General features: G+C 34.3%; 1 protein-coding gene across 1 annotated transcript in view; it reads right to left on the bottom strand.

Annotated features, from left to right (window-relative positions):
* Nucleotides 1-18090: 18090 nt before the first annotated feature.
* The window catches only part of LOC132524789 (platelet glycoprotein 4-like), a 29359-nt gene continuing 20654 nt past the window's right edge, over nt 18091-26795 (bottom strand). The window contains exons 8-12 of the mRNA XM_060157201.1: nt 22167-22354; nt 21033-21151; nt 19736-19809; nt 19116-19170; nt 18091-18255 (exon numbers count right to left, since the gene is read on the bottom strand). Of these exons, the coding sequence (XP_060013184.1) occupies nt 18091-18255; nt 19116-19170; nt 19736-19809; nt 21033-21151; nt 22167-22354 (601 nt within the window). The remainder of the gene's footprint in view (nt 18256-19115; nt 19171-19735; nt 19810-21032; nt 21152-22166; nt 22355-26795) is intronic.

Below are 26795 nucleotides of genomic sequence, written 5' to 3' on the forward strand. Positions count from 1 at the left end.
CCCTCCAAACCATAAGAGGCCTTGCTTACTGCTTGCTGTGCAAGTGGTAGATCCCCGAAACTCAGTCTTCCTGATCTGCAGTACAATCCCACTATGTGCACAACAACCATTTGACCTTGTTGCACCTCCCATGTGAGACTTGAGGTCCAAGGGAAGTGAAAGCAAATAGGCTGATATTCAAGCTTTTTACTGAGCTATAAGAGAATTTTTGTCTCTCGCCCAGGAGTGTCATGTCTCTTCTGCCAACATCCATGTACATTTTAAGGTAGCTTACTAGCTTATAACTAGGGTAAATTCAAATGCAGGATATAATAGTATAATGTAGTAATAATAAACTTTCAGCTTTTTCCATAAGTTGATTAATTTGAGTAATTTTTCCAGGGCTACCAATTTTGACAGAGGAGAAATATGAGTTACTGGACAATCAATTCATAGATGCTATGATCTACCACAGTTACAAGGTCTTAATTAGCATTTGAGTGCTTACTCTTTCATTTACTGTGGAAAGCACTTGACATGAATTAACTTGTTTAGTCTTCAAAGCCGCTCCATGATTTAGGTACCAGTGTCTTCATTTTACAGATAAGGGCACTAAGACATAGAGGGGTTAATTAATTTTCCTAAGGTCAAACAGTAAGCAGTGGGCTTGGAATTCAAACTCCAGGCACCACAACCAAATTTCTATCCATCACATTTAGAGAAAGGAGATTTGGAGTTTTAAATTTATTCACAATAGAAACAAGAAAAAAAATAATAAAATACTTTATTGAAGAACAATTTTTTGAAATATTAAAAGCCTGAATTTGCAAATGTCTACCCATAAAGAGAAAAGCAGATCAAAATCTTATTGTCAAACAAGTATAAAGAATATATGAGAAGAGAGCAAATGAGTTTTGAACTAGGAGAGCCCCACCAATTCACGATATGGTTAACACTCCTTATTTAATCATTCAGATTGTATCAAGCAGAGCAGCCCTGTTCAGATGGTAACACTGGTCCCTAATCCTGAAAGTCAAGAGTTCCTTTGTTGGTGTGGCAAAGCAATTCAGTCAGTTGAAAAGTATCTATTTCATGTAGCCCCAATTCTTCATGACATATACTTTACATAGCTATGATAGGTTAGTACAACTGTAGTGTTATAGGAAACTTTGGGGCTAACCAAGCCATGCAAAATGATTATTCACGATATGAAGATTTACAAACTTTAAGCACCTTCTGGTATAGGGATCAACAAACTGTGGCAGGTGGGCCAATTCTAGTCCACCCTCTGTTTTATAAATAGATGTTTCTTAGAACACAGTCACACCCATTTGTTTGGTATTGTCTATGACTGCTTTGTGCTGCAATGACAGAGATGAGTAGGGCAACTGCCACTGAGGCCATATGACCTACAAAGCCTTCAATATTTCCTATCTTGTCCTTTACAGAAAAAGTTGGCTGATACCTGTTTTAGTACCTTATGCACATTTTCATCAATAATAAATATTTTATTCAGTGTGTATATAAAAGTGAGTCAAACACGGAGCTTTAATGTTTAGAAATGAACCCTACTATCAGTATACGCTGAACTTCGATAGTTTTTGTTTGTAAATATTTCTACAGTGTGACAGTGAATTAAACTAGTTGACCATAAATTTTTATTCCACTTAATGATGTTAATGGTTAAAGCCACACATCATCTTGCCCATTTCATAGTTACCTTTAGCGGTTTTTCCTTCCCCAAGGGATCCATGAATTTTCTTACTTAACATTTCTCATGATAGACCTTGCTAACTGTTCACAGCCTTTGATCTGCATAGATCTTGGAGACTGTATCTATCTCAACAAGTTTAAATCATTCTCATCCAAATGATTTCCGGCAATTACTATCAAATGGTTGTTGAAAGAAATTATTTGCCATCTGGGCCTTAGACTGAATATACTGTTTGTAACTTTTTGTTTACGTAACAAGTCTGTTGAATATTTTCTTCATATTTTGCATGATAAATTATTCTATTGATAAATAAATAGAAACTTGTTTTTGATCCTGAAATAGGAACTACAGAGCTGTGTAGGAAATTACCTTGATGCAAACAGTGTCTTCCAAGTACACTTCCAATCACTATCCCAGTGGTCTTAGAACAAAAAAATCTCAGAGCTTTAGATGATTAAATACCATAATTTTAAACTGAAATTTAAAATACACAGTGATAAGTTAGGTGAGAAATGTGGGGTAGGTTTACAAATTTAGGACAGGGTGCAAGCAGGGTGAAAGCCCTATTATACCTTAATCCTGAAGTACATGATTCAGGAACAAGGGAGCCAAAAATACAGAAGGTGCTTGGTGTCAAAATCTTCTCTCGTTGTATTGGAGAGACACAGCGGCAAGTATCGCCAGAGCTGTAGACAACCAGTGACTTGATGGAGAGCATGGATTTTGTTTTTGTTTTTTCAGTGTGATACTGACGGCACAAATGTGGTACCTCTATACCTCCTATAAATGTAACACTTTACACATACTGCCTCATGTATACTTGATATTTCCATCCCTTCCTATTTTTGACAAATGCTCTACTTTAATTAGTCACATTAGCTTCTACACTTAGTTTCATCTGTCCTTGTTATTTGTTCTCTGATTAGCAGCACTAAATACACTTTTTATGTAAATGGTGTAATTGACACACAGTTGTCTCTCCATATCCATGGGTTCCCCATCCACAGATTCAACCAAACTTGGAGTTCAGTCTGTGGTTGGTTGAATCGGAAGATACGAATGGTGGACATGGAAGACCAATGGCCCTATGCCAGTTTATATAATGGACTTGAGCATCCCTGGGGAATTGGTATCCATCGAGGTCCTGGACCAATCCCCTGCAGATACCTAGGGATGACATTATAACATTACCTTAGTTTCAGGTGTACAACATAAAGATTTGATGTTATTATACACTGTGAAATGATCACCACAATAAGTCTAGTTAACAACTATCACTGTAAATAGTTATAATTCTTTATTCTTGTGATAAACACTTTTAAGATTTACTATCTTAGCAGCTTTCTAATGTGCAATACAGTATTATTTACTAGAATCATCATGTACAATACATCCCCAGGATTTATGTACTTTATTATTGGAAGTTTGTACCTTCTGACACACTTTACTGATTTCGTCTACCCCCACCCCTTGCCTCTGGAAACCACCAGTTTGTTTTCTGTATTTATGAGCTTTTTTTTTTTTTCCTTTTGGATTCTGCATGTAAATGAGATCATCCTCTGTTTGTCTTCATCTGTTTGACTTACTTCACTTAGCATAATGTGCTTAAGGTCCATCCATGGTATCACAAATGGAAATATTTCAGTTTTTATGGCTGAATAATAGTCCATTCCATATATAGATAGATAGATAGATGATAGATAGATACATATATCTATCTATATGTATATTTCTATCACAATTTCTTTTTGTATTCATTCATTAATGAACACTTAGGCTGTTTCCTGATCTTGGCTATTGTCAGTAATACTGCAACAATATGGGAAATGTATATATCTTTCAAAATTAGTGGTTTTGTTTTCTTCAGATAAATACCCAGAAGTTGAATTGCTGGATCTTATGGCATTTTTATTTTTAATTTTTGGAAAAACCTCCAACTGGTTTTCCATAGTGGGTGCTTCAATTTACATTTCCAACAACAGTGCACAATGGTTTCCTTTCCTTCATATCCTTGCCAAAACGTGTTATTTCTTGTCTTTTTGATGACAGCCATTCTAATAGGTGTGTGGCAAGATCTCATTGTGGTTTTGATTTGCATTTCCCTGATGATCAGTGATGTTGAGCATCTTTGCATGTACCTGTTAGGCCATTTGTATCTCTTTTGAAAAATGTCTATTCAGATCTTCTGCCACTTTTTTAACAAGATTGGTTTTTGTTTTTTGCTATTCAGTGTTACAAGTTCTTTATTCTTTATGTATTTTGCATATTTACCCCTTATCACACATACGATTTGCAAATATTTTCTGTTATTCCATAGTTTGCCCTTTTATTTTATTGGTTTCCTTTGCTCTGAAGGAACTTTTGAGTTTGATGTAGTTCTACTCTTTTGTTTTCGCTTTTGTTGTAAAATTCGAAAAATTATCACCAAGATTGACATCAAAGAGTTTATTGCATATGTTTTCTTCCAAGAGTTTTATGGTTTAAGGCCTAATATTCAAGTCTTTAATGCATGTTGCGTAAATTTTTGTGTATGGTGTCAGGCAGTGGTCTAGTTTCATTCATTTGCATGTTGCTGTCCAGTTTTTACAGCAACATTTGTTGAAGAGACTATTCTTTCCCAATTGTATATTCTGAGCTACTTTGTTATAAATTAATTGATCATATATGCATAGGTTTATTGCTGTACTCTCTATTCTGTTCCATTAATAATGTGTCTGTTTTTATGCTAATGATGTACTGTTTTGCTTACTATAACTTTGTGGTATAGTTTGAAATCAGGGTGTATGGTGCCTCCAGCCTTGTTCTTCTTTCTCAAAATTGCTTCGGCTATTCGGGGTCTTTTATGGTTCAGTAGAAATTTTAGGATGACTTGCTCTATTTCTGTGAAAAATGCCATTGGAATTTTGTTAGGGATTGCATTGAATCTATAATTTGCTGAGTAGTATAAACAGTTTAACAATATTAATTCTTCCAATTAATGAGCATGGAAGATCTTTCTTTGTGACGTCTTCAATTTATTTCATCAGTGTCTCATATTTTTCAGTGTACAGGTCTCTCACCTCCTTGGTTAAGTTATCCCTATGTAGGAATTGAAGCAATATGAAGCAATTGCAAATGGGATTGTTTTCTTAATTTCTCTTTCTGAGAGTTTGTTATTAGTGTATAGAAATGAACAGGTTTTTTTGTTTGTTTGTTTTTTGTGGTACGCGGGCCTCTCACTGTTGTGGCCTCTCCCGTTGCGGAGCACAGGCTCCGGACGCGCAGGCTCAGCGGCCATGGCTCACGGGCCTAGCCGCTCTGCGGCATGTGGGATCTTCCCGGACCGGGGCACGAACCCGTGTCCCCTGCATCGGCAGGTGGACTCTCAACCACTGCGCCACCAGGGGAGCCCAAGAAATGAACAGTTTTGATATTGATTTTGTATCATGCAACTTTACTGAATTTGTTTACTAGTTCTAACAGATTTTTGTAGGGTCTTTAGGACTTGATATTATGTAATATCAAGTCATCTGCAAACAGTGACAGTTTTACTTCTTCCTTTCCAACTTAGGTATCTTTCATTTCTTTTTCTTTGTGATTGCTATGGATAGGACTTCCAACACTATGTTGAATAAAAGTTGTGTGAGTGGGCACTCTTGTCGTGTTACTGATCTTAGAGGAAAGTCTTTTAGCTTTTCACCATGGGGTATGATGTTAGCTGTGTGTTTGTCATAAATGGCCTTTATTATGTTGGAGGTGTATTTACTCTAACCTTGTTAAGGGTTTTTATCATAAATAAATGTTGAATTTTGTCAAATGCTTTTTCTGTATCTATTGAGATAATCATGATTTTTTTATCTTTCATTTTGTTAATGTGGTGTATTACGTGGATTGATTTGCACATGTTGAACCATGCTTGTGTCCTTGGAATATATTCCACTTGATCATGGTGCATAATTCTCTCAGTGTGTTGTTGAATTTGATTTGTTAATATCTTGTTGAGGATTTTTGCATCCATATTCACCAGAGATATTGGCCTGTAATTTTCTTTTCTTGTGGCTTCCTTGTCTAGTGTTGGTATGATGGTTTTGCTGGCCTTGTAATATGAGTTTGGAGTGTTTCCTCCTCTTCTATTTTTTAAAGGAGTTTGAGAAGGATTGGTATCAATTCTTGTTTGAATGCTTGATAGAAATCACTGATGAAGTTGTCAGGTCCTGAACTTCCATTTAGTGAGAGGTTTTAGATTACTGATTTCATAGCTCTTAGTTTTACTGATCTTTTCTACTGTCTTTTGGTCTCCATTTATTTCTGCTCTGTTTTTATTTCCTTCCTTCTGCTAACTTTGAACCTCATTTTTTTTTCCTTTTTCTAGTTCCTTGAAGTGTGAAGGTAGGTTGTTTGAGATTTTTCTTATTTCTTGAAGTAGGCATTTATCATTATTTACTCCCTCTTAAAACTGCTTTTGCTGCATCCAATAAGTTTTGGTATTTTGTATTTCCATTCTCATTTGTCTCAAGATGTCTTTTGATTTCTCTTTTGTTTTACTTTCTGACCCATTGCTTGTTCAGTAGCACAGTAGCATGTTGGGGAATTGGCACATATTTGTGAATTTTCCAGTTTTCTTCTTGAAATTGATTTCTAATTTCATACCATTGTTGTAAAAGATGCTTGATATGATTTTAGTCTTCATAAAATTATTAAAATTTGTTTTGTGGTTTATCATATGATCTATTCTCAAGATCATGTGCACTTGAGAAGAATGTGAATTCTCTTGCTTTGGGATGGAATGTTCTATATACACCTGTTAAGTATATACCTAAGTTAGGCAGTATACTGGCCTAACTTATTACAGGTTTTTGTTTTGTGGTTCCCATGAGTCTTACATACAACAGCATTATAACATACCTATAAAGGTTCACATATAACAACATATTTATAACAGTCTATATTAAGTTGATAACTGCTTAAGTTTGAACACATTTTAAAGTTCTACATTTTTACTCTCCCCACTGGCTTTATGTTTTTGATGTCATATTTACATCTTTATCTTGTATATCCCTTAAGTAATTATTGTAGCTACAGTTAGTTTTACTACTTTTGACTTTCAACCTTTATACTACCTTCAGTAAATATTTACCTTTACCAGTGGGGTTCATATTTTCATAAGTTTTTTTGTTACTAGTTAGCACCCGTTTTTCATTTAAAAAATTTCTTTAACATTTCTTGTAAGACTGGTTTAGTGATAATTTATTCTTTTGACTTTTTTTTTAGTCTATTTTCTTTATTTTTTTCTGGTTTTATTTTTATTTTTATTTTTTATTCTTTTATTGAAGTATAGTTGATTTACCAATGTTTCACATTACATCAAAGTGATTCAGTTATACACAAACACACACACATACGTATATATATAAATTCTTTTCAGATTCTTTTTCATTTTAGGTTATTACAAGATATTGAATATAGTTGCTTGTGCTATACAGTAGGTCCTTGTTTTTTAATCTATTTTATGTATAGTATTGTGTATCTGTTAATCCCAAATTCCCAGTTTATTCCTCCCCACCCCTTTCCACTTTGGTCATTATAAGTTTGTTTTCTATGTCTGTGAGTCTATTTCTGTGTTGTAAATAAGTTTATTTGTATAATTTCTTTGATTCCACATGTGGTATCTTATGGTATTTGTCTTTCTCTGTCTGATTTACTTCCCTTAGTATGATAATCTCTAGGTCCATCCATGTTGCTGCAGATGGCATTATTTTATTCTTTTTTATGACTGAATAATATTTCAGTGTGTGTGTGTGTGTGTGTGTGTGTGTGTGTGTGTGTGTGTGTATCTTCTTTCTCCATTCATCTGTCGATGAACATTTAGGTGGCTTCTATGTCTTAGCTATGATAAATAGTGCTGCCATGAACATTGGGCTATCAGAAACACATATTGTTTCTGATTAGAGTTTTTGTCTTTTCCAGATATATGTCCAGGAGTGGGATTGCTGGATCATATGGTAATTCTATTTTTAGTTTTCTGAGGAAACTCCATACTGTTTTCCACAGTAGCTGCACCAACTTACATGCTGACCAACAATGTCGGAGGGTTCCCTTTTCTCCACACTCTTTCCAGCATTTATTATTTGTAGACTTTTTAATGATGTCCATTCTGACTGGTGTGAGGTGGTACCTCAGTGTAATTTTGATTAGCATTTATCTAATAATTAACGATGTTGAACATCTTTTCATCTGGATGTTGGCCATTTGAATGTCATCTTTGGTGAAATGTCTGTATAGGTCTTCTGTGCATTTTTTGATTGTTTTTTTTTTTGTTTTTGTTTTGATATTGAGCTGTATAAGCTGTTTATATTTTGGAATTTAAGCCCTTGTCAGTCACATCGTTTGCAAATATTTTCTCCTAGTCCATGGTTTGTCTTTTCCTTTTGTTTATGGCTTCCTTTGCTATGCAAATGCTTTTAAGTTTAATTGGGTCCCATTTTTTTTACTTTTGTTTTTGTTTCCATTACTCTAGGAGATGGATCCACAAACAATTGCCATGATTTATGTCAAAGTTTGATCTGCCTATGTTTTCCTTGAGGAGCTTTATAGATTCTGATGTAACATTTAGCTCTTTAATCCATTTTGAATTTATTTTTGTATATGGTGTTAGAGAATGATCTAATTTCATTCTTTTATATGTAACTGTCCAGTTTTCCAACCACTACATGTTGAAGAAACTGTCTTTTCTCCATTGTATATTCTTGCCTCCTTTTTTTGTAGAGTAATTGACCATAATTGCGTGGATTTATATCTGTGCTCTCTATCCTGCTCCACTGATCTATGTGTCTGGTGCCAGTACCATACTGTTTTAATGACTGTAGCTTTGTAATATAGTGTGAAGTCAGGGAGCATGGTTTCTCCAGCTCAGTTCTTCTTTCTCAAGATTATTTTAGCTATTCGGGGTCTTTTTTGTTTCCATGCAAATTTCAAAATCTTTTGTTCCAGTTGTGTGAAAAATGCTATAGGTAATTTGATAGAATTAATCTATCAAATTGAATTGAATTACATTGAATCTTAGATTGTTTTGGGTAGTATGGTCATTTTAAGAGTGTTGGTTCTTCCAATCTAGGAACACGGTATATCTTTCCATCTGTTTGTGTGGTATTCAGTTTCTTTCATTGATGTCTTATATTTTCCAAGCATAGGTCTTTGGCCTCCTTAGCTAGGTTTATTCCTAGATATTTTATTCTTTATGATGTGATAGTAAATGGGATTGTTTTCTTAATTTCTCTTTCTGCTATTTCATTGTTAGTGTATAGAAATGCAGCAGACTTCTGTATATTAATTTTGTATCCTGCAGCTTTACTGAATTCATTGATGTGCTCTAGTAGTTTTCTGGAGGCAGCTTTAGGATTTTCTAAGTAGAGTATTATATCATCTGCAAATTACTCCTTTAGGTTTTTCTTGTCTGTGAACTTTTTATCTCTTTCACCTCTGAATGATAACTTTTTCAGGTAGAATATTCTTAGTTGGAAATTTTTTTTTTCTTTCAGCGCTTTGAATATATCATGGTTATCCCTTCAGGCCTGCAAAGTTTCTGCTGAAAATTCTGCTGATGGTCTTATGGGGGTTCTGTTGTATGGAAATTTCTCTCTTGCTGCTTTTAAGATTCTCTCCTTGTCTTTTACTTTTAATATTTTAATTAAAATGTGTCTTGATCAGCATCTTTTTGGATTCATCTTTTTTGGAGCTCTTTGTATACCTGGATTTGGACGTCTGTGTCCTTCCGAAACTTAGGCAAGTTTTCAGTCATTATTTCTTCAAATAAGGTATGTGCTCCTTTCTTTCTCTCTTCTCCTTTTGGGACTACTGTAATGCAAATGTTAGTCAACTTGATGTTGTCCTATAAGTTCCTTTAACTGTCTTCAGTTTTTTTTTTCATTCTTTTTTCTTTTTGGTATTCTGATGGGTAAGTTCCACTGCCCTGTCTTTGAGTTCACAGATCCTTTCTTCTGCTTCATCTATTTTGATGTTAAATTTTGCTTAGTGTATTTTTAGTTTAATTATTGTATTCTTCAGCTCTGTGACTTTTATTTTGTACTTTTTTACATGTTCTATCTCTGTGTTGAAGTTCTCATTGTGTTCTCCTGAGTTAAAGGAGCATCTTTATGACCATTACTTTGAACTCTTTATCAGGTAAATTACTTATCTCCATTTCATGAAGATTTTTTCTGAGGTTCTATCTTGTTCTTTTGGGGGGAACATATTCCTTTATTTTGCTTTTTTCTCTGTGTTGGTTTCTGTGCATGAGATGTAATAGCCCTCCTTCTCAGTCTTAAAGGAGGGGTCTTGTGTAGGAAATGAACCATATCATTCATCTGTGCCCTAGCTCTTGGTTTTCTCTGACACATTTGTGATTGTTCAAGCAGCTAATTTTAGTTTTAATAGCTTAAAGTAGTTGCACGTGTGCAAGACCTGTCAGCATCCCAAATAGGAGGAACTCACCAAGGACTTAGATTCAGGCTGATTGGAAGCTCTTAAATTATGCTGCAGCTCTTAAATTATGCAGGTTTATACTGTCTGGTGGGATCATAGTTTTATGCCAATTTGGCCTCCAAAACCAAGTGTTCTGGAGATGTGCTCTGAATGGAAGTTGCAAAAATCAGGGCTCCAGACAAGTAAAATAGTTCTTTTCTGGAAGTTACCAGTGAGCTATAGTGAGGCAGAGGGAGAAAACTGAGCTGGTGTTCACCAGCCTATGTTCCCTGAGAGTATGTCCATAGGACTCAGGTCCTATGCCCCTCAGGTCAAAGATCCAGGGCAAGCAAATACGCCTCTATCACAGAAGGAATGGGAGTGTTTCAGTCTCTTGTTTGTGCAGTGTCCTCGGCATGGTAGTCTGCCAAGAACTGTCACTCTGATTGTTAGAGTCCCATGAGACTCAGGAACACAAGGCCCTCTGGCCTCTAGAGCCAGGTGAGGGGTATCCCCTGGGAATCATCCTCTAAACCCAGGGCATCAGGTATAAAAACTGAATTATTAAATTCATGTAAAACTCCATTATGGAAGATACTGGTTTTTCTTAGCACTGCAGAGGGAGAGTGTGAAATCGGCATCTTCTGGCTGGAATGGGGCAGAGGAGGTACATAAGCATGGTGCTCATGGAGGGAGGGGGAGGTGGCACCCACCTGCTGGAACAGGGCAGAGGAAGAGTGTGAAGATGGTGTCACCAGCCTCTGTCCCACAAAAGTATCCCAGCAGGCGCCTATATGTGTACTAAATGAGATGCCTGCACCTCAGTCTGACATTTTAAAGTTAGCAAATGAGCCTCTTTCATATACAGTCTGGGTGCCTCTTGTTCTGCTGCTTCTGTACCTAACCCTGGGGGAGGTGAGCCTGAGCATGTGAGCCCTTTAACAGAGTCATTTCTCAGTTTTTCTGTGCCCTTGTGGGTCTCATGGAATTGATCAGCTAGTTTTTAGTTTATTCAGGGAAAATTGTTCCTTATGCTGCTGTAGATTTGAAGTGTGTGTGGGAGAAGTTGAGTTCAGGATCTTCCTATGTTGCCATCTTCAACTGGAACCAGAGCTAAATATTCATTAATAACACAGCAAATATAAATAATACAGAAAAATAACACATTTCAGCAAGAAATTATTTGTAGAAGAAATTTCTGAATCCTAGTGACTGAACTGCCCACTGAGTTGGTTACTCCACTGATACCCCTCCTTATACTTCTAGAAACATGCTACATGTGTGCTGGTGGCAGGCTGGGGTGGGAAGGGAATGGGGATGGGCAAAAGGAAGTGGCTGATGATCAATACAGATAATTCTCTCAATCTTATAGGACCTTTAATTTTAAATGATTATTCAGATATCTATGGAAAAATGTGCAACACTAACGTATGTTAATATTTCAAAAAGTTTCGGAAGAAAGAAAATTTTTAGAATCCTGCTCCCTGGTCTCTATCAAAATCTGAAGATATTTAATACTTTCTCACAATCCAGATTTCTATTTTAAGACAGTTCCTCAGAAGTCTCCAATAACTAAATTCTCCTCTTTAATATTTAGGAGGTGGAGTTTATAAAATGACCCACCACTTATTTCCTATCCTTTCATGTAGACCCATCTTTTCATAATGACCATAGTCCTCAACTATGTAGACTGATTCTGGGGAATATCTCCAGTGTTAATATCTCTTACTTGCCCCTGACCTATCTGCTACTTTACATGCAGTAAATATGAATATTTGTCATGAATATTGTCAAGCAGATCAAAGAACACATTCTAGAAAATTTAGAGAGTATAAAGTTAGTACTATCTCACCCTCTACTCTGCCATATAGATAGTTCTATTACCATCTGAAAATAGCATTTACAAGTTCAACAGTCAAATGACAGAACTTAGTAGAATATTTATAGCAAATTTTAAAGTCTGATGGATTTCTTCTCATCTCAGTATGCTTATATAGCTTTGTTCTCTTAAGTTATTCTGCTGATATATCAAACTATTACCAGCAACAGGTCAAATAAAACTGTTACACAGTGGTCCAATTTCAGTATGACTTAAATCAGGGCTTTTTCAATTTCTTGCGTATAGAAATCGCTTTGGTATCCTATTAAACTACAGATTCTGATTCAGTAGATCTGGGTTAGCATCTGAGATTCTGCATTTTTAACAAGTTCACAGGTTATGCTGAGGCACCCGACTCAGATTTCACACAATTAAAGAAACAAAACTTTAAAACATTTATGTTTTCCTAGGTATGTCACAGTTCTCCTTCATGAGTGTGTAGAATGGAACATTTCTGAAGTATGTACACATAAGCTTACTAGCATCTGAGAACAGTTGGGAAAAGAAAATGGGAGTTAATATGTCAATAACTCATAGACAAAAACAGCTAATATACAATTATAGTAGCAATATCAAACAATATTGAAGTCAAGCACATTCAAAAATTATAAATGAAAAGCAAATCATTTATCTAATAAGGTTTTTATTTTCACAAATATTTAAAAACATAGCTTCCTTTGAGCCAGAAAAGGAAAAAGCAGAGTATGCCTATATGTATTTGATACAGATATTCAACACTGACTCATTCTTAGTTCATTAGCTCAGCTCACTGCAAATAACTCAGAAAAACAATCATAGGTAGTTCTGTTAGTGTATGCAGAAAAGGGTAAGGGACAGTGATCGTTTAAGTGGAGTGAGTGGAGTGGTTATTTAGAGTTGTAGACGGGCCAGAAGAGGCAGACAAAGAGAGAGCAGCCACAGTGTCTCTAATACATTGAACTTCAACCGGAAACACTGAACTGACAGGTGGAACACAGCTGCAACAAACTCGAGCTCCAAAGATAATTAATGTGTAGCTCAGACATTGAAAATGGGTTAAGATTGACAGATTATTTCACATGTAAAAATCCAAATACAAATATCCAGCACTTTCACAAGAACAAATTTTCAGGGATAACCAATTTGCCTTATTAGTACATTTTTTTCCTGAAATGATACCCCCTTTTCTTCTCTTTTTCTGAGAACTGAAAACTGTATAGCTCTTTTCATGTACTTGTCAGCAACAGTAAGCCTTCACCCGTTTTAAGATGCTATAGATTCTCTAACTTATGTTAACTCTTTTGCATATGCTATACATTTTCAAACTTAAGTTTTGAACAACTATAGTTTTGTGGTGATTAAACATACCTTGGAATGAAAATGTGCCACTTTACAAAATGGTGCAAGTTTTCTATGGAATAAAACATACAAATTCATTCACGTGTACAATGACACTTTCTCTAAGTCAAACAAGTCACGTTTAACACATTCCCAAAAGCGCCCACTCCCAATTCAGCATACGCACATGCACACGGAAACACACACACATCCAAATCCATTTTTTATATGAAAAATCTATCTCCCATTTATTAAATGAAGTATTATTTTTTTCTACTGGGTATTTTTAATGTATTTCACTTATCTTTGAATATGAATTATCCTTCCTCATACATAATATATAGAATTTAGAGAAAACATGGTGAGGAATGGTAAAGATTAGAATATTCATATATTTAGTTATAGACACATAAATCAAAGCCTTTTTCCTGATATCTATATACTATGAGATGCATTTTTGTATGAAGATTTAAAATTGATTGGTTATACAGTTCTGCCATGAGGTGGATATGTAATTTCTCAACCAATTCTTCTGAACAGTTTCTACTTTACATCATTCAGCCCTACTTAGTTTAAGATTTAAAGAAGTATCCTTTATATTCCTCCTAGATCAACATGTCCACAAATATCCTAATATGGCGAAAGTAGACTCAAGTATCAGAAGAGGATGTTTAGGATCTCATATGTCCATATCTTAGGGGGATACTTTTTTTCTGTTCCCAATAAATGAGAGGACATTATTACATCAGTATGTTTTGAGTATCTTCAAGATTTTCCAACAATCCTTCCAAACTGGTGGTATCTTAGTTTGGGGTTTTCAGTATTTACCCTGGCAGCTAGCATGAGGAGATTAATTATTCTTGATTTTAGTATCTAGACAAACCAGTTACTAATAATTTATCCTAGAAACCTCTGTGTGTAAACATAGGCAGAATGTGATCCATCTTCTCTTTCTATGGGGGGCCTTTTTAGGGGGCCTAGTGCTCTCTGCCATAAGTGAACCCCTGCTAAAGAAAGCAGGGTTACCTAACAATATGTCTTCTAATAAAAAGGAAATATAGTTCATAGTCTAGAATTTAAATACTGTAACTCTAAAGCATGACCAAGTATCTTTTTATTTCCTTTTCCCCCAACTGGCTCAAAAAATTAGCAAAGGAAAAAGTGGTCAAGATTGAATTCAGAAATGTTTCATGAGGAAATATAGATGCATAAAGAAATAAAAATTCAGATAGAATTCATCGGTCAGAAAACCAGAGTAAATGTTTTGTGACACAACAGGAACTGGACAAAAGCACAGGAATTTAAGGAGCAACATTTTTTAATGTTTGAAACCAGTCTTTCTGAGGCGACTATGAAAGCAAGAATTATTATAACAAATAACTATGAATGGACATTCTACTCTTTGTAATCTCCCACACAATAATTTCTTTATTATCATTTACATCTCTTAATACTAGCACAGCATTCTGAAGTTGCCAAGCATAAGTTATATGCAACTGAGTGAAAAGATCAAAATCTACTCAGATTTCCAGAAGAGCTGCAGAATGTGGAAAATGACAAAGTCCCTAAACATGTTCATTTGCATTATCACTGACAAAAATGTGAGCCATATTGTTATAAAGAGCGTGGTGATAAGGCTTGCTCATGCTGTGTGAAGGATTTAATAGAGAAAGAAAATTAAATAATGTTTAATAAATGGTTCATAGGCCAGTCATTTAGTTTCCATTCTTAAATGTCTTTCAAAATAGTTGATACTCATGAAATGCAATGTCCTGACAGTCCTGGGGTCTTTGTATTGCAGGGGCACTGATGAGGGTAGTGATGTTTTCCCTTTGATGAGGAAGACAAGAGTTCAGGGTCCAGGATTTGTTTAGAACATCCACCCATCTGCTGAATTTAGCAAACTGGAACCAATCAGTGAATCAGTACCAAATAAAAATAACTGGATAATGCTGAAGCCACATCTGTAGAAACTGAAATCCATTCCATTGTGAACATGTTGAATTTTAAAAGGTGCTGTTTTATTCAAAGTATGGATTTTAATGACATCTTAATAATCCTTTAGAAATGTGCTGCTTCTCAGTACAAAAAAAAAAAAAAAGTGCCACCAGTTCTTCAACTATAAGATAAGGTGTGTTTTGCAAACATAAAGCATATTAAATCTTTATTTTGTAGGTCGATATTAAGAAAGATCCTGATGTAGCTGGTGCATAAATGTAAAGACTCATTTGCTTCCTGGAAAGCAGAAGAAAGGTAAGTACTTATCAAAAACTCGTGGAAAAATAAAACAGGTAATATTCAAATTCTAATTACTGCAGATGTCATGTTTTCTAGTAATTAGCCCAATTTCTCAAGCTGCAGAAAAAATTCTCTGATGAACTTCATGGATAAGGCAATTATTTTCCCATTCCAGGATACATGGAAGGCTGCTTCCCAGCTCTCAAGAGCTGCGTGTGGCCAGATAAGGAGGGGTAGCTCGTTAAATCTGCTCTGGATGAGCATTTCCACTCTTTGCTGTCCCTTCAGACCATCCTCCATTTAGCGGTGTATATACTACTACTTTCGAAAGGACTATTGGCTTATTCTCTTTGTGATCCATTGAGCAAAATCACACCTTAGCTCCACCATCTTTGCTTTACTCCCTCTTGTACATCCATCTCTTTATTTTTCAATTGTTTATAAATCTTCCCAAAGGCATAATTATTATAATATTCAAAACTGAAGCTTCTTTAAGGAAATCTATATCTGTAATTCTTCTAAATCTAGTAAATCAAGTAATCTACAGAGAACAGTGTTCTTCTCTATTTGTAAAGAAAAAAGACGTATTGTTGTGTAAAGAGCAGTAGCTTTTCCCTGTAACAGTCAGATGTTAAGCCAAACCAATATACTTGTTGACAAAGGCACTCTAGAAAGTTTTCAGTCTTTCACCTTAATAGAGCCATGTACAGACCCAAGATAATTGGCATTCAGGGCTCATTAAGCACTGATGAAATTGTTCATGTAATTTCAGTAGAGAACTATACAGAAAAAATTTATGACTCATACTTCATTTTGAAAAGCATATTTTCCCACTAGAAGAAGTTTTTGTTGTAATTTGGCTTATCAGTGGATGATCTTTTTGTCTATTGTATGTGTTCATATGAATTACTTTGTTTAATCATAACTTATTTGTTACTGGACTAATGACAGGTCTTAAAGGTGATGCAATATTTCCTTTATGTGTTATAATGTGAATATATTAGGTTAGCGTTTTGAATACCTATTCAAATGGATTGTAGGCAGAATTATTCAGTCCTCTTTTGAGTGAATAGTGACAGAAATAATCAGAACAAAAAATGGAGTTGCCTTCCTAGTCTCAAGCTCTCAATTTCATATCCAAAAAAATATTGTCCAAAAATTCCACTTCATTTTTCTTCATCTTCAGTTTGACTGATTCACACTGTGAAAATGGACAATTTTGTACAGTTTAAATTTTTAACTTTCTGGGATGACTCCATAAGATAGAATGGATGCTAATGAATCCCTGATTATTGGAAACTCATGAAATATTATTACGGATTAGTTGTGATAATTCATGTAAAATATTTAGCATGATTTTGGCACATAATAAAAGCTCAGTAATTACCAGTGGCAGTTCCAGAATTTCTACATGACAGGTTACAGTCAACAGGCTGATTGGAAGTAGAACAAGAAGACTTTTGTTTTGAAGTTGTGATTTTTTCATACCAAGTATATTGCTTTTATTTTGATTGTGTATATTTTTTGAGGTTCCTGGGAAGGGAGGGGGGACAGAAACTATGGGTAAGTGACAAATTCCCCCCCTACCCCCCATAGGCCATACCTATGCCAAGTATGATTAGTAAAGAAAGGCTTAGGGAAGATAGGGTCAGGCATTCATTCCTCTATGTACAAGGGGGCTTGTGCAGTAATACCTAAAACACAGAGGCCTGAAACACCTCTACAGTTTTGTCAAAACTCAAATCTGTCTACATTTAGCTGATTTTCCTGTAAACTCTGAGTAATTTGGTTTTACTGTGTGAACATTTTTGTCTTCTGTTTTCTTGTATTGTTGTATTCAGTTCTAGCTCCTGAATTGTAATAATTCATCAGGGCTTCCACACTAAACATCTAGAGTACACGCTGTGATTTTGGACAGCATGACTATATGCAACAATCCTGTTTCTATATTAATATGCTATCTTCATTTAAAAATAGCATATTTTTACCTAATTTTAGTTCTATCATTGATTGAGTTTTCATTTCTCATTAATTTCTAGCTTATTTAATTTTCCTTTTTATTTTCTTTTCCCTTGTAAATTCTAATTTCCCCAAATAGCTACCATTTTCAGTTTTACATAAACTTTCCTGGTCATTGATCTATTAAATTAATTATTTGTAATTTTAAAATAATTAACTAGCTAGAAATAATTAGGAAAAGAAAAGTTAGTACATATATAGCTTTTGTGCAACATTCTAACTTTGAAGGTGACAATTTCATATTTTAGCCCATTCCTCCAATAATAAAGATGAAATATAGTGATCTGCTTGATATTAGTAGGCCTTATTACTCATTCAGGTTTCATTTATGTTTTAATTTACATTTAGTATCTCAAAACTTCGAGGATGTATTAACAATGATAGTTGGCCAGACATGTCCAGAAATATTTGCAGCCTAATTTATAACTCCTGTTTGATAAAATGGAAACAGTAATATATAAACTAACATTACTGAGGCCATATATATATTTTGTTATATACTTACTTATTCTACACTCTTCAATCTGCATGCACAGTATGAAATCATAAAAGCAGTAAACATCACCGCACCAACACTGATTAAGATCATTTCTACCAGGCCAAGGAGTTCTATTTTTCCAGTCACTTGATTTCTGAACATTTCTGCCTTCTCATCACCGATTGTGCCAGTCTGTAATCAAGTTAACAATTAGCATTATTTCAGTTGATTAGTGGAGCAAATTACTCAAAACTCTCCATTTATGTATCACTCTTTTTTCGAAACACTGCATAGATGTTAGTCATCTTTATCTATAAGAAAAGACAGTGTAATTCCCTTTTCATGTCAAAGAAGGCAGTAAATGCCAAGGTAGAATATTTAGAGAGAGAAATATAATCTTCCTTTGAAACATGTTATATAGCCCTCTCCAATACACTGACTTCATTGATCTATACAAAGGTCTTACTGAAATATTTTCCAGTTTTCCAAAGGATGTTTCCTAGTGACAGAGGGAAATTGGAAAGGCCAACAGTTTCTTTCCTCTGAAGACTTCTGTAGTGCATTTCCTCATTCTGTGGCTAATCAATTCTGTGATTTGTACTAAAAATATCTTGTTAGGCACTCAGATAGACTGCAGACACCTACTCTTACCTGGTCTTTATAAGTTTGGTTTGCTTTTATTAGCACTACAGTATTCACATTGAGTTACTTGGAGTTACGTGTATGTATGACTCTTTCCTAACACAAGCACTATGACAAGAAAAAGTGTTTACTAGTTGTATTATGAAAATAATGTAAAATTATAGGAAGTACTTCATCCTTCTGAAATAAAAACACTGAAAACTAACATAAACCTGATATTTCTGTGTGGCTTCGTTCTCTCAGAATAATTAATTATATAATTAATAATATATAAATTCACCTATATAGGTAATGGAAACACATACAACTTCAAATTCTATACATATGTATTCAATTTTCAAACACTAAAATCTGTTTCTATATACAAGGAAGTTTACAGTTTTTGGTGACTAAGAGATAAGAATACTAACCTCATTAAGCCAAAGAACAGGCACCATATAATTCTGCTTCAGACCCTTTAATGCTCTGTAATAAACATTGAAAATAATTATAACAATATATACTAATATAATACCCATATATAACAGAAATGTTAGTAATTACTAGTGTAAATAAATGTTCAGAAATTAGTTGCTCTTAAACTTGCTAAGTTCCTTGATTTTTGTTCCTTGTAATGAATCATTTAAATATTACTATGGCTGTTTATCAGACATCTTTCACTCTTATAAATCTTTCTAATACATATTTCTAATTAGATTGACTTTTTCTAAGCATGTATTTTCCCTTTCGACAATTTATACCCAGGAAACTAAAATTGAATTTTAGAAACAATTGTCCTGGAAATATTTGGACAGCTAGCAAAATGAGAAACGCCATCATACACTAATTCCAGAATATGTGTAAATACAATTTCAATACACACTAGATATAATTCTAAATTACAGATGAAAGTTATAAACAGTAATTATTTCATGATATTAAGTCAAAGAAAAGTTGAAATTTTATATTATTTCCACTTAATTTCATACATATACTCACTTTCTGGCAAGAAAATACTAAAAATCATAATGAACCTGTTCAAGAGACTCACCCAATGCTTTTTCCTGGCTTAACCAGTACATTGATCTGCAGGCGTTTTGCAAATTGTAAAGTGAATCCAGTTATCTAAAAAGAGAACAAACTAAAATAATTACCAACTTCCTTTAAATAATTCATTTATAATATCTAAAACTTATTTTTACTGTTATATAGAACCTAAGGGAAAACTGTAGTACTTGAAACTTGTGAAGTTTATTAAATAATTAATTAGACATATTAAATATTATGTACATAACTCTTCATAATTACATTTTATGTGTATATGCATGTGTGTATACAGACCTATACACACATGTATATATGCACACACACACAATTTCTTTGCCCAACCTACTGTCAAGGTGATATTTATCTGAATTGGTTTTGGGGAATCAACAACAACAGCAGTGAAACTTAGAACTCATATAGTCAATTTAAATCCCAAATTATATATGGTCAAATATATATTCAGTCAGAACCCATGTGTCATCAGTATAATTATAATACTTCTATCATTAGTTAAAATTAAATGTGACTACTAAAATTCTGGCATGTCTGGCACAAACGTGCCATGTCTGGCACGTTTAACTTTTGAAGAGGAGAATATTAAAATAAATTAAAAGTTGAAACTGTTACACTATAGGAAATTTAATAGATTTTTCCTGACGCTAAGTATAATAGATCTTGCCTCAAGTGCGCATATACCCATAAAATCTTTTAATCCCTCATGATCTACAGTGTCCCTTCATATAAGCAATACTTACAGTTAAGTATAAAATGACAGTAAAATTGTAATTTATACCAAATTGTTTTAAGCCAATTAGAATCATACCCATCATTACTATCCCTGACCTACAAACAATTAAAAAGGATTATAAAGTTCCATATGCTGAAAAAACTAAAATAGAATTACCTCGACATTTCATAAGTAACAACAGGAAGAAACCAATGAGATTTTCCTTGAAATAAAAGTAGGTAATTATATACACATTACTCTATATAAAATAGATAACTAACAAGGACCTACTATGTAGCACAGGGAACTATACTCAGTATTTTGTAATAACCTATAAGGGAAAAAAAAATCTGAAAAAAATACATATAAATATAACTAAATCACTTGCTGTACACCTGAAATTAACACAACATTGTAAATCAACTATACTTCAATAAAAAATTTTAAGTAATTTGTCAAGATTGTGATGCAGTAAATATCATCAATAAATGTGATTGACAGAAAGGGAAGAACTTAATTTTTCTTTCATTTAAAAAAATGCTAAACCAATCAGATCAATAATGTATTTGCTTACAGGTTCAACATCTAAGTACGTGCTATGTTCCTCTTCATTTGGACTTAAGCCTTCAACAGGTTCTGCAATTTCAGGACTTGCATGTAGAAAATGAGGAAGTGAAATGTACACAGGTTTTCCTGAAAACAAGTTTTAAGAGACAATTGGGATAAATCATTTTCCTCATTACGCGTAGCACTCAAAAGATTTCCTTGAAAATAGATTTTTAAGTTAAAAGAAATGCAAAGTTGGCTTTGAATACTAAATGGGGAATGAGGGTGAGGGAAAATTATTACATCTAATCACTTTTGAGCAAAAATAAAATATAAGCTTCTGCATCATCCTACTAACCATTCAGTTGATGTCTGTCATTTATCTCTTAGGTGTTTATTTTCAATATGTAAAGCTTAGCTGCTGAACACAAATTTACAACCACATACCTTCATGTTTTAGGGAGTTATATGTCTGTGGACTGAGAATTTAAGAGGCTTTTCTTTCTTTATTCTCACCCACTCCAATATGAAAAAGGTGAGCAAAATAAGATAGACTCCAAATTTCGTGTTTGAGTCAATTCTTCTTTCAGAGACATCCTGAAATATATTTATTTTTATTTACCATTTTCTAGGGTAGAAAAAGTTAGAAAAACGTCAGATGGGTGAGTTGGGATGCTCAGAGTATTCTGAGAATTATTTTCATTTTACCCTAAATCTAAAAGGAGCACAGGGATTCTGCACAACAAAGAAAGCCATCAAAAAATGAAAAACCTACCTATGGAATGGGAGAAAATATTTGCAAAACACATATCCCATAAGTGATTAAAATCTAAAATATGCAAGGAATTCACACAACTCAAGAACGTAAATAACCCAATTAAAAAGTGAGCAAAGGACCTAAAGAGACATTTTCCAAAGTAGCACAGGGAAATATCAGTAGGGTTTTACCTAATAATAACTAAGCTTTGCAACACTGAAACAACTGGGAGCTTGAAAGCGGTACAAAAATCAGAACAAAAATATCTTATCATCACCTTTACTTTCTGCCCTTTTTACTTTCTCACTTTAAATTTCTGGTGGAAAGGAAACCTAGGTGAAATTTACATTTTAAAGAAAAATGCATATTATGCCATGGATTGTGACATCAAGACCTTTTACTCACCGTCTTTGCATTTGCCAATATCTAGCACACCATATAAGGTACAATTTTTGGAGATAATTTTTTCTGTGCAGAAACAGTGGTTGTCTGGATTTTGAAGTGGAGATGCAAAAGCCAAGGATGGAAGGATAAATCTATACACAGGGATTCCTTTCAGATTAATTTCAGCTCCAAACACAGCATAGAATGATCTAAACACAGATAAGAAAGACCTTCATTCTGGAAAACTGAACTTCATTATGGAGATTCTGTTTTTCTTATTTTTAAATTAGAAAAACTGGATATAATCTTGTTAGAATTCTTGCTTAAGTCTTAGGAAAAATGTTCTTGTGATATTTTAAGACACACCAGAACTCAGTACCTGAGTATGAGCTCTTCTTACCTTTGTTTTCAAAAGCTTCTGAGAATAATTTTTGCTTGTGAACTACCGTGGAGTATTTATACTGAGGACATTTCTCAGAGTTAGTTTCCTTTATAGAGTAAATATATGACTTCCTCAAGTCCTCTATTTGTGCCCAGTTTAAATGAAAGAAAATAAAATTTCAATCTTCCACAACTTAATCCTGGAGAGAAGTGCTGCTCACTTCCTAGGGTGTGTGCATGTGGGTTTTGATACATGTCTCCTATGCGCCATCATTTACCAAGTGTCCACCATAACCTCAGCAACGTACTGGAACTCAATACATAATATTTCTAATGGCCAGATAATTCTGTATGAAGAAATGCTACTCTCTTCAATTTTATAGATAAGGAAAATATTCAGAGATATTAAATACTTGCCCACACCACACAGTGTCTAGAAACAGAGCTAGGATGCAAGCATACCAGTGTGGGTGCCAGTGCTTGTGTGATAGCTACTGGACCCCATCAATTTGAAAAGATGCTGTAGTGTCAGCAGAGCACATGAACATAGTTCTGTGACTGTGGTATCACCATCTTGGACATTTTTTAAAATTGAAGTATAGTCGATTTACAGTGTTCTGTTAGTTTCTGGTGTACAGCAAAATGATTCAAATATATGCATATATATTCTTTTTCAGATTCTTTTTCATTATAGCTTATTACAAGATATTGAATATAGTCCCCTGTGCTATAAACTAGGACCTTGTTTATATAGTAGTGTGTGTATATGTTAATCCCAAACTCCTAGTTTCTCTCTCTCCCACTTTCCCCTTCGGTAACTGTAGGTTTGTTTTCTGTGTCTATGAATCTGTTTTGTAAATAAGTTTGTTCATACAATTTTTTTAGATTCCACCTATAAGTGATATCATACACTATTTGTCTTTCTCTGTCTTACTTCACTTACTATGATAATCAGTAGATTCATCTGTGTTGCTGTAAATGTCATTATTTCAGTTTTTTATGGCTGAGTAATATTCCATTGTGTATATATACCAGATCTTCTTTATCCATTCATCTGTTGATGGACATTTAGATTGCTTCCATATCTTGGCTATTGTAAATAGTGCTGCTATGAACATTGGGGTGCATATATATTTTTTAATTAGAGTTTTTGTCTTTTCCAGATATATGTCCAGGAGTGAGATTGCTGGTAACCGTAGTTTTATATTTTAAGGACCCTCCATTCTGTTTTCCATAATTGCTGCACCAATTTACATTCTCACCAACAGTGTAGGAGGGTTCCCTTTTCTCCACACCCTCTCCAGCATTTATTATTTTTAGACGTTTTGACGATGGTCATTCTGGCGGGTGTGAGGTGATACCTCACTGCAGTTTTGATTTGCATTTCTCTAATAATTCGCAGTTTTGAGCATCTTTTCAAGTGGCTGTTCTCCATCTGTATGTCTTCTCTGGAGAAATGTCTATTTAGGTCTTTTGCCCATTTTTTGATTGGGTTGTTTGTTTGTTTGTTTTGACACTGAACTGTATGAGCTGTGTGTATATCTTGGAAATTAAGCCCTTTTGGGTCACATTGTTTGTGAATAATTTCTCCCAGTCTTTATGTTCTCTTTACAGTTTGTTTATGTTTTCCTTTGCTGTGTAGAAGCTTATAAGTTTGATTAGGTCCCTTCTGTTTATTTTTGGTTTTATTTCTATTGTCCTGGGAGACTGACCTTAGAAACCACTGCTATGATTTATGTCAGAGAATGTTTTGCCTAGGTCCTCTTCTAGCAGTTTTATGGTGTTGTGTCTTATATTTAGGTCTTTTAGCCATTTTGTGTTTATTTTTGTGTATGTTGTGTGGGTGTGTACTAACTTCGTTGATTTACATGCACCTCTCCAGCTTTCTCAATACCACTTGCTGAAGAGACTCTTTACTCCGTTGTATATTCTTGTCTCCTTCGTTGAAGGTGAATTGTCTGTAGATACGTGGGCTTCTTTCTGGACTCTCTGTGCTGTTCCATTGATCCATATGTCTGTTTTTCTGCCAATACCACACTGTTTTGATTACTGTAGCTTTCTGAAGTCTGGAAGGGTTATGCCTCCAGCTTTGTTCTTTTTCCTCACAATTGCTTTGGCAATTCTGGGTCTTTTGTGTTTCCATATAAATTTGATGATTATTTGTTCTATTTCTGTGAAAAATGTCATGGGTAATTTGTTAGGGATCACATTAAGTCTGTAGACTGCTTTGGGTAGTGTGGCCATTTTTACAATACAATAAGTCCCCTACATACAAACCTTCAAGTTGTGAACTTTCAAAGATGCGAACATGCATTCATATGTCCAATCACATAAGTTAGTTCACCTGTGTGGCATACATTGTCATGTGTGTGCATCCTCCACAAGTGGTTGTGCTTTTGTGTACTTTACTGTACACTACTGTATAGAGTACAGTAGTGCAGTATCTGTATTTCAAGCCCAGGATGTCCAAAAGTAAGAGTAAAAGTGGCGGTGGTATGTAGCTGGTACTACTGTACTGTACTGTAAGATTGAAAATGTTTTCTTTATTTTTTGTGTTTGTTTGTTTTTTATGTGTTATTTCTGTGAAAAGTATTATAAACCTATTACAGTACAGTCCTGTATAGCCAATTGTGTTAGTTGGGTACCTTGGCTAACTTTGTTGGACTTACAAACAAATTGGACTTACGAATATACTCTTGGAATGGAACTCGTTCGAATGTAGGGGACTTACTGCATTAATTCTTCCAAGCCAAGTGCATGAGATATAGTCATTTATTTGAATCATCTTCAGTTTCCTTTATCAATGTTTTATAGTTCTCAGTGTAGGTCTTTCACCTCCTAGGTCAGGTTTATTCCTAAGCATTTTTTGGATGTGATTTTGAAAGAAATTGGTTTTTTACTTTCTTGTTCTCATATTTCATTGTTAGTGTAAAGAAATGCAACAGATTTCTGTATGTTAATCTCGTATCCTGCTACCTTGCTTTTGTGTGGAGTCTTTAGGGTTTTTCTATATAGAGTATCATGTGATCTACGTATAATGAGAGTTTTACCTCTTCCCTTCCAATTTGGATACCTTTGATTCTTTTTCTTGTCTGATCGCTGTGATGGGGACTTCCAATACTGTGTTGAATATAAGTGGTGACAGTGGGCATGTCTTGTTCCAGAATTTAACAGGAAGGCTTTCAGCTTCTCATTTTTGAGTATTATGTTGGCTGTGGGTTTCTAATAAATAGCTTTTATTATGCTGAGATATGTTCCCTGTATATCCACTTTGGTGAGAATTTTTATCATGAATTGATGTTGAATTTTATCAAATGATATTTCTGTATCTATTGAGATAATCATATCTATTGTGACATTTTGTCTTTTCTTTTGCTGATGTGGTGTATCTCATTGATTGTTTGCCTATGTTGAACTATCCTTGTGGCCCCAGAATGAATCCAATTGATCATAGTGTATGATTCTTCTTATATATTGTTGGATTCAGTTTGCTAATATATTGTTGAGGATTTTTTCATCTATATTCATCAAAGATATTGGCCTGTAATTTCTTTCTTGGTAATGCCTTTGCCTGGTTTTGTTATCAGGATGGAAGTGACTTTATAGAATAACTTTGTGAGTGTTCCCTCCTCTTCAATGTTTGGAAGAGTTTGAGAAGGATCAGTATAAGTTTTTCTTTGTATGTTTAGCAGAATTCGCTAGTGAAGCCATTCAGTCCTAGACTTTTGTTTGCAGGGAGGTTTTTTGTTTGGTTGTTTGTTTTATTACCAATTCTATTTTACTTCTAGTGATCAATCTGTTCAAATTATCTATTTCTTCTTGATTCAGTTTTGGTGGGCTGTATATTTCTAGAAACTTGTCCATTTCTTCTCAGTTGTCCAATTTGTTGGCATCTAATTGTTCACAGTGTTCTCTTATGATTTTTTGTGTTTCTGTGGTGTCAGTTGTTATTTCTCCTTGTACCTTTCTTATTTTGTTTATCTGAGTCCTCTCTTTTTTCTTCTTGGTGAGCTTGGGCAGAATTTTGTCGCTTTTGTTTATCCATTCAAAACACCAGCTCTTGATTTTTTTTTCTATTATTTTTTTAATATCTATTGTATTTATTTCCTCTCTGATCTTTATTATTTCCTTCCTTCTGTGCATTTTAAGCTTTGTTTCTTCTTCTTTTTCTAATCCTTTTAGGTGGTAAGTTAGTTTATTTGAGATTTCTCTTGTTTTCTGAGGAAGACCTATATTGCTGTAAACTTCCCTCTTATGACTGCGTTTGCT

Source organism: Lagenorhynchus albirostris, chromosome 8, assembly GCF_949774975.1.
Source record: "Lagenorhynchus albirostris chromosome 8, mLagAlb1.1, whole genome shotgun sequence".
NCBI lineage: Eukaryota > Metazoa > Chordata > Mammalia > Artiodactyla > Delphinidae > Lagenorhynchus > Lagenorhynchus albirostris.